Here is a 13,211-nt window from a genome sequence, read left to right on the forward strand (position 1 = left end):
TTATTTTGACCTCTTTCTAAATATTGCCTGTTGTTTCAGTATCTTTTTTCATAGTTTCATGCTTTCTTAGAGGTTAAAGTCTGGCATCCTGTATCTCACAGGCCATTAAATTTTAATTGTTACCCCTATATAAAGCCCAATAATTTGGGTGAGATTAAAGTATTCCAGTCTCCAGGAGATTAAACTGTTGTGTGCAACAGGCAGAAAACAGGAGACGCCACAGTGCCACCAATGCCTGAGGCCCCCACAAAGGCAAGGAATTGTGTAAGTGAGCTCTCTGGATGATCCTAGCAAGTTATCTGTGCTCTATGCTTCAGAGGGAGGTGAAAACCTCCACAGATCCCACCCAACCTTATGGGGGACAATTCCTTCCCAACCCTGAATCTAGCAAGCAGTTTGACCCTGAACATATGAGCAAAACACATGAGCCAAGCTTCTGAAGGTACACACAGTGCACAGAAGTAAGCCTCCCAGCTCTGGATAATAGACTAAGGCTAGCGGAACTCACGCTAGTGCTGTAAAAATATCTCTGTAGACAGTGCTTTGAAGTTATGGCTCGGGCTGGAGCTCGGGCTCCGCAGCTCACTCACTTCCCTAGATTTCAAAGCCTGAGCTCCACCCCAAGCTGCAACTTCAAAACACTGTTTATATAGCTATGTTTATAGCACTAGCGGAGCCTTGCTGCCCTGAGTCTATTAACAAGGGCTGGGAGGCTCACTCCTATGGGCTGTGTAAACATACCCTGATAAACAGGATTCTGTGAGACACTCGGGGCATTGTCCACCCAATCTGGTGCCCTGCTTCAGGAAAAAAAATACATCTCTTCTGGATCAAAGACTTTGAAACAGTTTGAATGTATCTTTAGAACTATTTTAAGCATGTGTTTGTTTTTTTTGTTTTTTTCATTTTAGGCTGTCTATCAAGAGCTTAATGAGCACACTCCAGGTTATAATGAACCAAAAATCTACACGGCTATTTAAGTGTTTATTTTGCAAAGTGCTGCCATATGGGAGGTTTGATTTTTGGGGTCCCAGGTGCTCTGAGCAGATGGAGGCTGAGTGTACTCTGAAGACGGCACACAAGTACCTTGAGGGTACCTTGAAGGATGATAGAAGCACCTAAATGAGCACGATATAGGTCTTCTAGTTGAATGGAGTTTTTACCACCATACCAGGCTCTTGAGGAGAAAGGGAAGTAAAAGAGGGAAAAGTAGAGCATTTTGGAAGCCCCCACCTTCAAAAAATTATACCAATAATCGTTCTAGAGAGAAATATAAACTCTTTCATAGAACAACAATGTACGGGTGGTTACTTAATGTAAGCGTCTTTCATGTTGATGGTGGAATTTACACTGTGTGTGTTCTCCTACTACGGCAGAGTTAACTAGATGTACAGAGATTCATTTACCTTCTCATGATATATATCTTCTAGAGAAGTACTTAATTTATATATAGTTCTATTTAAGAATCGTATTGGCCTTGTTTTCATAATTTGCATTCATCCAAATAAGAACAACCCAGATACCTATGACATCTAATGTGATCACAGAAAATGGACCTTTATCCCTTTGCATCGTTTAGGATTTAAATGCATGTCTACAAAGGGCAACTGTCTTATTAAAATTGCAGTTTTCCTCTTGCAAGCAGACATTGGTCACCACCTTGCATTCAAAGTATTTTTCTACTCATTTAGCAATGGCTGCTCTCTGTGGCTGTGAATATATGAATGTGATAACCTTTGGAAATTGTAAATAAGGGTATATATATAGTCTTAGTGGAATATTTGGCAGTCCAAAATAAGATTAATTGCATGACATTAATAATTTTGTTCATTAGGATATTTCCTATACAAACTTTCTAGAAACTAAGGGAGATTTTAAGGTTTCCCTTCTTAAACTGTTGGTCTGTCTTATACAGGGAGACATTTTTGGATCTAGAAATGTATTTACTTTAACACAAAGTCAGTTGTTTTGGTGAAACTTTAATTCTAAGAGGCACTGCCAGGTGCTTACAACACAGGATGGAGTACTATCCTTAGGGAGGTAGAGCTTTCATTGACCCACAGAGAGATGATTTCTAACCATCTGCTCTGAATCTCACAAAGTATCAGTATGTTAAAAATATGTGAATTTTTCCTCCTCTGGGAGTCTTGCTGTGCAGCATACAGAGTGCAGATGAAAAAAGAATGGGAAGAAGTGTCAGTGAAAGAAACCATTTTCTTTGCAGTTAATAAGGAAGCATCTCTTGGGTGGTCAGTTTTTTTTTAATTCCACATTAGTCCAGCATTTATAAGTAACTGGGCTGATTGATTTCAAAGGAGCTACAAAAGTGACAGACAAAAGAAAGACATACATCTGTAAGGGAAGCATAAAAGAAAACTGAATTGGAAAAAGGATAATTTAAATGCCAATAAAAATTGGATAGTATAATGGGCATCCTATTAAGCTGCTTTATGCCAATCAAAATCTCCCCCCAATGTATTTTGGCAAATTAAAAAGTAGGATTTTTGCTCTCAGTTTTCCTGATGATAAAAAGGGTAAGACAGCAAAAGGGTGAGATTTTTAACTTTCTACACCATTGAATAAAGAACCACCCAGGAGCTCATCAGTTTTAAAATGACCAAGGGCAAATATTTTCTCCTCTTAAAAGAAGCATGTTAAATATGATCTGAAATATTTACAGAGTTATAGTTCCTTTATACTGAACTGTTCTGACCTGCTCTGTGTAATTTTTGTTGTTGTTAGTTTTGGTAAGGAGGCTTTTTTGCAGGCATACATTCCATTTCGAGATTCAAAAAGACTTGGTGGTTTTGGTGTTTAATAGACATGGGAGGATTACAAATTCTGTAGTCAGTAAGATCTATTAAAAAAATTAATATCCGTGTTTCTGGGAAGATAGCAAACTGTTCTCTCCCCACCCTAAATTTTCTTCACGCAACAGAACAGGTTTTTTTGTGTCACACTCGTTACCCTTGAAAATGATAAGACACTTGCCCCTTCATATATTTCCTAACCACTGGTGCCATTTACTTGGGCATTTATGGTGCTATTCAGAGGCTTCTGTCATGCGTTTCCGTTCATTACTGCTGGCATTAGAAGTGTTCTGATGCCTTTTGACTGGCAGTTGACATCAAGGAGGAAAAAGGTATTTTATTAAGAAAGATAAAGGTATAAACCATAATGGAATGTAGCAGAGGAGAAAGGTCTTTAAATTAATGATAGTACAGGCTCACAGCTTGTCTCCTGTCTGGTGTGTTATCACTTTCTCAGAAGTGCAGTGTCTAAGGACTGTGGAGGAATTGAACTCTATTCCTTTTTAAGAAGCCCATTTCCTACTAACAACTAACTTGTCTCCAATGTCAGTCCTAGTAGCTATGGATAATGCTAACTCAGCTCTAATATGGGTCTAATGCAGTAAAACAAACAAACAAAATGCCTAGGGCCCAGACTTGGAAAACTACCATTGACTTCAATGACCCTTAATTTGGGTTTTTCACAATGATTCCAATCTTAAATAATTGTGCTGGAATTGTTAATTGATTTAAAGTGTAATTTCCTTCAGTCATTGCTGGCTGCAGTATATAATTAGGCTCAGAGGATTACATTTCAATCAGTGAATGACAGTAAGTGTGGATTTCTCTCTCCACCCAAATTATTGCCAATCAGAATTTAAAGGGGAAAAAAAAAACATTTATGCCTCACTCTGATAAACATTTATGCATGGGAGTAATTTTGAGTCCCATTGGGACTGCTCATGTGCATAGTTACTTATCTGCATATGTGTTCCCACAAATCACAGCTTTGTTGTACTTTTAGACAGCCATGGCCCCTTTAAGCTATTAGTTCTGACATTCAATAAGAAATTAATATTATCTAATATATTATTTAAAATATTTCAGTATCTCTTATGAATCTTAGCTTGTACATTTTAAAGGAATGAGCATTAGTATTTGGGTTTCTGAAATTTCCTAGTAGTGTAAAAATTTACATCGATATAACTTGAATAAAATATTATGAATCCCACTGAAACTTTATTTAATATTCCTAGCACAGCTGTGATACCAAATTGTACCAAAACTAGTATGTATGGTACATTATAAGAGTACCTCTTTATAAATGAGTAGTTCACTCTTGAGCAGTATTTAAATTATATAGATAAGTTGGCATGTTAGTTTACTGCTTTCTTGTAGTTTTTTGGTATTATAATTACAATTTATTTTTTTAAACATCTGCCTCTAAGTAGAACAGATGTGGCACTACATGAGGGTTATACTTTCAACCTAATGTATGGAAAGTTGCACATAAATCCTCTTGTGCTAAAAGGTTGATTTTTAGAAGTGCATTACTGTTGAAAGTAATAATAAATTGATATGTGTTGACACATATGGATTTCTGTATACAACTCCCCTTAAGAAAAGAGGATAACCTGTAAATGGCAAAACTTTTTCTCTCAGTTATGCTTCCCGTGCTATTTTTTAGGAAGTGGTACATATACTAAGAGTTTTGAACTTTTCCCCAAAGATCCTCTATGATCTCATAAGCCTATGTTTTTAATTAGACAGTATTTTGGGGTTTTTTTTTAACAAAGAGAAGATTTTTTTTAAAAAGATTAGCTTGAACAGCTCAGCACTGTAGGCTGTTTTACTAAATATGATAAATGAAAAACATACAAAAAATGCTCATCCTTTTAAAGAGCAAAGAACTGTACAGTAGATAATTTTAAATAATGTAAAATGTCTATTTATATAATAGCTGGAAATTCACTTATTTAAATGTGTAATCATCAATAGCTTCAGAGGCTGACCTTGAAAATGGAATATCTGGGTACAAAATAAATAGGCTACTTGAAACAAGCTGCTATTTCCTAGAGGGATAATATATAACTGTCCCTAAAACTGTGCAACAATAAGAATTTTCTTTAAAGCCCTGAGACTGCTTTAGCAAGCACACTAGAGGCACATCTTGCCCTGATTAGACAATGCTATATATAACTATTGTCTAGGATGACAATTACATTGCTACGAAGTACATTGGATTTTGTCTTCATAAGACTATTTTACCATTAACACACATAACTAAGAATGGCACATAACCACCGATGGGCTCCTTGATAATTAGAAGCCTTTAATCACATGCTATAGCAAAACAGCTCTCATGTAAGAGCCAGTCAGTTTCAGTCACTCAGAATAGCTATATATAAAAACAATGAAATGTAATAACAATTGGAAATCATAGCAACATCTATTAGCTTTCACTATGAACTGAGCTGATGTACTGATCTAGCAATGGAGCGAGGGAGCAGGAGCCCTAAATCTCCTCATAATTATACCAATTTTACACTGTTGCAATACCAGTGACTTTAATAGAGTTATTGCTGGTCTTCAATGGTGTAACTGAGAGAAGAATTAGATGGGCTCTGTCCACTAATCTGCAGTGTGACCTTGGGAATGGCACTGCTGCAATTTGCACATCAGTAAAATGAATAGTATTTACTGCACAGAGGTGTTGTAGGTTCAATTAATTATTACCTACTCCTGCATTATTTCAACCCGAAACTTCAGTAAGGCAGGACTTGTTGATTGAAGCCAGCAGTTGTTTTTGGTGTGCAACATGTTGGTCCCTTATGGCCAGGCCAGTGTTTTAAACTCAGTTTACAATTTTACAGCCATGATCAGCAAAATTACTGTTAAAAAAAAACATTTATCTGGTTTGCAAAAATAATTAAGTGGTTAAATACTAGCATTTGTGCCTGCAAACAATTAAGGCCTTTATTTTTTTTTAAAGTGGGCCTTTCATGTTTTTAAAGCACTGTAGAATCCATGAGTATTAATATTAGTAATACTTCTTTGAGTATTATTATTTTTTAACATGAGATGTGGTTTCGAGTTTAATGTCATCTGAGTAAACTCAGTATAAAAAAAAATAGTTAAAACTATGAGAGCAGGGTCTTTGGCTATCACAGAAGACCTTTCCTGGAAAAAGCTTTTGATTTGGGTGCACAATTTGTTAAAGCTCTTTGAGAACAAAATAAGGAAATCATATCATCACTGAGTCCTTTCCTGCAAATAGACATTTCTGACAATAACCAGCCATTTCATGCAGGCAGATATTATAGACATAAAGCTTGTTGGATTCCATATAACGACCAAGATGATCTCATGATGATATGCTTGAAACTAAAAATTAGCAAAAAAAAAAATATGAAACTTCTATCTTATTTTTATAGGGACAGATTACGTTATCTTTACTCACGTCTCTTAATTTACTTCAATAGGACTTTGCAGAGGGTGATGCACTGCTCAGTCTAAATCATCATAATCTGGCTGTTAAAGATCTTGTTCAGCTTTCAACTCATAGTCATGTTCTTTTGTGTATTTGCTTTAATTTCCTATTTAATGATCATGCCATTTTGTCTCTTTATTTTCACTCATCTGTTAATCATTCCATGTAAAAACATTTTCCTTTTCAGAAGAACAGCTGTGTGACATAGGAGAGTTTCTTTGTGATGATCATGTGACTTGTGTGTCTCAAAATTGGCTATGTGATGGAGAACCCGACTGTCCAGATGATTCAGATGAGTCTTTAGATACCTGTAAGTAAAAAGTACTGCATGCTATCCTTATTTCCCTTTGAAGTGTTCAGATAGCTGTACTGTCATAAGAGTCATAAGAGTGGATTTTGGTTTTAAAAAAACCCATCCCAAGTGAATCTTTGTACCATGGAGAATAGGTTACACTCAATATGCAGGTGTGAGATGAAAGAACTGGAAGGTGGTTTGTTCATCTGTCATTTTATAATGAACACTATCATCAGAGCATATGTTCCCATATTCTCTTACTGATTTAGTAGAATAGCTATAGTAGGCAGAAGCAATGGCAGACAAAGGAAGAAAAATAAGATTTCTTCAAAAAAGGGGGGAAAAATAGTAGTGCAACACAATGTCAGAGAGAGGAGCACTGATACCTCAAAGGAGGAAAAGGAAGATGGGAAGGCAAAACATGGTAATAAGACAAAAGAGGCAAAGTATTTAAAAACATCAGGGAAAGATTTAAAAGAACATGCTTAATCTTAATAAAAAAAATTATTTTCTCTGTGACTGAGAGCGGCTGGAGACCAGAGCAGAACTCTTGCAGGCTTCTCAGATTTCTGGACTACTGATGAAGTGATATTAAATCTTAATGTTCCCTTGTTTCCTACATTATGAGGAAAATGAGGGAACTTCCTGGTCTATGTCCCCATGATAATCAGCTCATGTAAGAGAGGATACTGACAAAATGCACTGTTCTTTTTAGTGCAATATAAAAAGCTAGAGATTTGCTTTACCTGCTAAAGGTACAGAAAGTACCATGTATTAAATCAAATTAGGGACTATAATCCTAGTTTTTAAAATCTTGGACAGGGAATCTACACATGCGGGTTTGCTATCTGACACTGGACAAGCTACTTAACCTTCCTGTGCTACAGTTTACTGATCTGTAAAATAGGTATAATAGTTAATTTCTGAGGTTGTTGTGAGGGTTCACTGAGTAATGGTTTGTAAAGCACTTTTAATCCTCAAGAGAAAAAAGCTGCGTATAAGTATGAAATATTTTTTCATAATTAGCTGTGACATGTTCCCTTCCCAATGCATCTTTTTTCATTTAAAGCTATGGTTCTTTGGCTGTATTTTAAACATAATTTTGTACTCACAAGGGAATATCAGTTGCGGAAATGGGCTACAAAAATGACATGCACAAAATAATTCTTTAGAATTTTCCAGTAAAAAGACCTCATGGTTTGGCAGTAAGAGATCAGTCTGGGTGACAGGCACCAAACATATTATGTTAGCAGTGTTGCCTCCTTCTCTCTGGTTTATTCACCTGCTGAGGACATCTTCCCTATAGATTTGTTCCCAAATCGTGGTATTAGTATTAATGGGTCCTCATTTTTCTGTTGAGCATAGTTTGGCATTTTGAAATGGAGTGCCTTGCTCCTTCACACTGTCCATGCCAAACTCATTCTACTGCATATAAATGTGCATAAATCCCTACTTACTTCTGTTTCCTGACAGTAATTGGCATCAGGAGAAAATCACTCAACTGGTAATAACCGCACATCATTTCTTCTCTTGGGCCCAATCCTCAGCTGATATAAATTGTCATAGCTTTATTGAAGTCAATGGAGCTACACCAATTTACACCGGTTGAGGATTAAACCCTTTCTGTTTCATTAGCATCTTGAAGTGTGAAACAGAATTTTTCCTGTTCTTTGCCTGAACCTACTCTGTACTTGATCATGATTTTCTGCTTAGCTGATGCACATAAAGAGAAACATCTTTAAAAAGGCTGTGTGAGCCATCTCCAAATTCTCAGTGCAAATATCAGTGCTTAAAATGAAATATTTGGGTTGGTTAAACTAGAGTACACACCAAGAGGTTTCCACAAAATATAACCTTATCTATACATATAACATTATAGTTCACTTTTCTAAATAGAACTTATATTGTGGTGTTTGTTTAAGACATAATAAATCTACATACCAAATGTTTATGAAGCATATGAGGACTTGAGGGATGGGTAATAAGGATACAAAGCATTTCACTTTGAGTGCACCAGATCACATGTTCTTCTGTTCGGTTGTGGCTGAAAGTTGTTACGTTTTGGCAATCTTTAGGGACTTATGCAAGATGAGTTGGTAGAATCAGACAGATACCACTAAAAATTGATACCGACTAGTCCTCTTGTTAGCAAATTCAATAAGGGATCTAGGATTAAATAGGAATGGAGAACCAACTATGTACTCTCTCATTTAATGCTTAAACCAGCACCTGTTGACTTCATTTGGTGTTGGATCAGGACCAGTGTTTTCCCCAGAAATTGAAATTAGAGGGGATGTTCCAATTTAAAGGAGGGGTTGGAAAATGACTAAATTGGCAACAGTGGGATGAAACTAGCTGACCACTGGAAGGTGGGGAGAAGGGAGTTCAGGAGGAGGGCCCTCCATAACGATAGCAAAGGAATGTTACAGAGCTGTCCTGTCACTGCCTAAGCTGTTCCCAGTCTGTGGATATGGGGCTTTCATCACCAAGCTGTCAGTTTGGTACTTTTCACTAGTGCTAAATGTACTCACAGATAGTTTCAAAAAAGCAAAATCAGATGCTTAGAGCAAATCCCCTTTTACCCTGTTGTGTTATTTTAGCAATGATTATTCTGTTCCCAGAAGAGTTGTTGCTCTGTATTGTACAAAAAAAAAAAAAAAAAAAAGCTGGTCCAGTAATTCATAATGAATAATTTATTGAACAAATTTTGTTTCTTATCTGTTAGTGAATTATCCATGAGAGAATTGTATTTTTTTCTAATATATTCTTTCTTTGAAATTATTAACCAAATAATTTCTGCGACTATTTTTGGGCTGTGGAAGGCAATGGATTGATATCAATCTACTTCAGCCCATTGCATGTTTCTCTTTTACTGATAGATGGACTTAAGCCATTACATCAAGATTCTGGTGTGAATGCTCACAGAATTTTTGAAATACTTGCTTAAAATTCATTGTTTCCACAAACATTCTTGTTTATAAACTCGTTTGCTGGACTATTTGTAGGAAGTAAATCTGGTTGAAGAAAATTAATTTTAAAAAATCAGGTCAATACACATTAAAGGTTTTCTGTCACATTTGTCCAGCCCTACAAATGACCTCGAGTAATAATGTCTAAATACGACAAAAGCTATGCTGTCACCTGTTTAAAGCATATAGTAAGAATACAAAACCCCAGCAACACGGAGCACATATGTGTCCAGTTTTAGTATATTTGTCACCTGTATAATATTTGTATGTATTAGCCTCTGATAACTGTATATATATGCGTCTCTGAGCAGTTGCTGCCTGATTTGAGATGGAAAATTCACTAATTATGTCTTGAAATGCCAACTCCCTGTACAATGTTAACATTTCCAGCCACAGATTTATGTCCAGCTTGTCCTGTTCACTTGTTGGGTCTCTGCCCAAAATACTCCTCATACATAGAAGACGTGCATCCACCAACAAGTGCCAATGGCTTTCCAAACCAAATCCAGAGCCTTAGATCATGCATCCTATTTCGGGATATTATTTTTTTCTCAGTGATAGTGTCAAAGATACAAAACACTGACATCCAAATGACAAATGTCTTTACTATTTAGACACCTTTTGTGTTAGCAACTTCAAGATTTATTTCTGGCTTGCTTGCACATCTCTCGTTCTCTCTCTCTTTCTTCATTCTCAGACTCCTTTCTGCCAAAGAGCACCATGCTGAGGAGGGGAAAAAAAGAAATGGAATAGAACCTGATTTCTCTGTAAAACTGCAGGCATCAGGTTCAAAACCAAAACACCCTTCTCCCTCACAAAATTGTTCAGGCAGCTCAGCAGTAGTTCCAGCATAGGGCACTGTCATCCTCAGGACTCACCGCTGTCCTCTGGCCATGAGGTGGGGGCCTTCACTCCTAAAATGTGGTGTGCAAAGGGGGATTGACGTATGGTGCAAGATACGCAGAACTCTCTCAGCATGTGGCTGCAGACTTTGTTACCTGTCGGAACTGGCCCTGACTCCAAGCATTGTTCTTACTTCATGAATATCTTATAGAGCCAAATACACAGTACAGTATCTATACTTGTTTTTATGACAATGTGCAATAACTCTGCCAATTTTCAATCCATTGTCTTAGCAGCATAAACATTTAGGAGAACAATTTCATTTATCCCAGCAGAACACAAAGCAGAATCATAGTAGGCCTGAGACAGACAGACTGGACAGACAGTCTTCCTATCTTTCACATTCTTTATAGTTTGTTATGCCTTCTTTTCTACCCTAGCATTGTAGATCTTCTTTAAATGACATCGGAATCACTTTCACTAGAAAACAACCAGCTCCATCCGCTTTATTTGGGGTGAAAAGGTCCTGGTGAGTTAGGATATTGTAAGGATCCAGACTATGTGGTAAACGGCCTGTAGATCTGTCCCAAAGTACTACTTGACCTTTTTAAGATCCATTTTCTCATGAAAAAACAGAGGCAGAAATACATCAATATGCCATTGCATGTAAACCCAATTCCATCTTTTCAATAATATGTAGCAATATTGGCTCTTGAGATATCATATTTTAAAATAGCATCATTTGCCTTTTCTCCATGCTTCAGTTCTGACTTGATTTTGGTGGCCCCTATCACTAGAATTTGGAGTACTTGAACCTATACTATGTATCTTCTAAGAGTTGGTTAAAACAGTAATTTCTCTAGGATCTTGAGAGTGTATTAGCTTCTAAAATCCATCCTGAAATTGAAGTTTGTGAGGGGGGGCAAGAGTTAGCTAATTTTAAAGATTGAATCTCACCTAATTTACTATGTTAGTCTTTTCAATACATTTGTTGTTATTGGAGGTTAAATAAGTGAGGCTTCTCAGTAGAGTCACAAAGCTTAAAGAAATATCAATATTGTACCTAATTTGGACTCTTTCTCCCAGCAAAAGTTAAGAAGCTATTTGAGTTTTTGCTGCTGCTGAGGTCCTAAACTATAATGGTGAGAATTTCAAAAATCACCAAGTGACTTAAGAGACAAAATTCCATTGAAAGTCCCATTGACCTCCTAAGTCACTTAATGAGCTTTTGAAAATACCACCCTACATTTAAAAAAAAGGTTCTGTTTCCAATTCACGATGAGCTACCATATAACTGCCCAGTGAAGGTAAGAGGAGAAAATATTGGACATATCAGGTGATGAAAAGATAGCCTTATATTTTCTTCCCTTAACATCACAGTGTTGTGTAGCTACTTTTGAATTAAGAAACTTATAACATTAAGGAACTATTTATGCTGTAGTTTAGCAGGGTTCTTAAGCACATGCATAACTTTAAATACATAAGTAGTCCTTCATTTGACATTTGATGTCAGCTGTATTGTATTTAAACAGTCTCTCTGACATTAGTAGGAAAAGAACCACAATGGAGTGTCAAATATGAACATTTAGTTAAATTTTATGAAATTGCTGATAGTCTATGGAACATTCAGTAACAAAAAGAATGAAAAGAATAATTTAGTATTAGTACCACACTATAATGTTTGCTTATTTGCCAATGTAGGGAAAGGCTTTTGGCAGATTAGGACAAGTGCTTTGAGGAACAATGAACTTTTCCATGTCTTGGTCTGCCCTAGGAATTTATGTGAGTATAACTACATCGCTCAGAAACACAGTTATACCGACCTAACTCCTAGACAGCACTGTGTCGATGGGAGGGTTTCTTCTGTTGACATAGCTACTGCCTCTCGGGGAGGTGAAGTACCTATGCTGATGAAAGAAGCCATCCCGTTGGCATAGGTAGCATCTTCAATGAAGTGCTACAGTGGCACAGCTGCAGCATTTTAAGTGTAGACCAGCCCTAAGTACTGGTCCTGTTACACTATCAGAAAGACAATATGCTTCATTCCTGAGCTCCAACAGCAGCAGAGGTAGAAGAGGACGTCTGTTTGCTAATATTAGAGACAACTTTGCATTTCAATCTTTCCTAAAGATGTTAAACTGTTTTTTAGACACAGGAATGTTCTTGCATTAGTGAAACAGCTCTCATTGGAAAACTTAAGTGGTGTATTGGCTTCCTGTCTAAGTGGCACATCAGAAAAGGTAGCTGATCTCTTTTTCTTCTAACTTGTCGGAAACTGTTACATCAGCTGTAAAGGCTGGAGGAATCCAGACATTACTGCTGTCACCACTTGTTTCGCAGTGTGCTGCAATATAAGTTTTGGAATTAAATATCTCAATTTTGAATAATATAATTCTGTCATGATCGAAAGAAAATGACAAGTAAGTTGTGGTCAGGTAAGCAACATTAATTTTCTATGATAGGGAAATCACATGGGTTCCAACATAAAAATCCTATCTGAACAAAAAAATAACAACAAAAACAAAAACGTGCTGGAGAGTCTGTCTTTACTTTTGCACAGTTTTATTTTTAAACTTCTTTGTTTCTAAAACCTACTTTATAATAGTTTTTTCTTACTTTATTGGGTATAACAAGTGACTTTTGTTTGTTCCTTTTTACACATTCTGGGACTTGAGCACAACTTCAGTGATGCTTTATTGAGAAAAATACATAACTAAACATCCTAATTAACTGTAGATCTGCACATACTATCTTTAATCATAGGGAAGTATCAAATTTTAAAGATAAATCCGTGCATCCACTGGACAAGTTATATTATTTTGTCC

The 13,211-nt window shown here is 36.5% G+C and overlaps 1 protein-coding gene across 1 annotated transcript in view; it reads left to right on the forward strand.

Annotated features, from left to right (window-relative positions):
* LRP1B (LDL receptor related protein 1B) overlaps nt 1-13,211 on the forward strand; it is a 1,255,163-nt gene that overhangs the window by 234,669 nt on the left and 1,007,283 nt on the right. Inside the window, exon 2 of the mRNA XM_054044441.1 lies at nt 6,467-6,589. Coding sequence (XP_053900416.1) covers nt 6,467-6,589 — 123 coding nt within the window. The remainder of the gene's footprint in view (nt 1-6,466; nt 6,590-13,211) is intronic.

This window comes from Malaclemys terrapin, chromosome 11 (genome assembly GCF_027887155.1).
Source record: "Malaclemys terrapin pileata isolate rMalTer1 chromosome 11, rMalTer1.hap1, whole genome shotgun sequence".
Taxonomy (NCBI): Eukaryota; Metazoa; Chordata; order Testudines; family Emydidae; genus Malaclemys; species Malaclemys terrapin.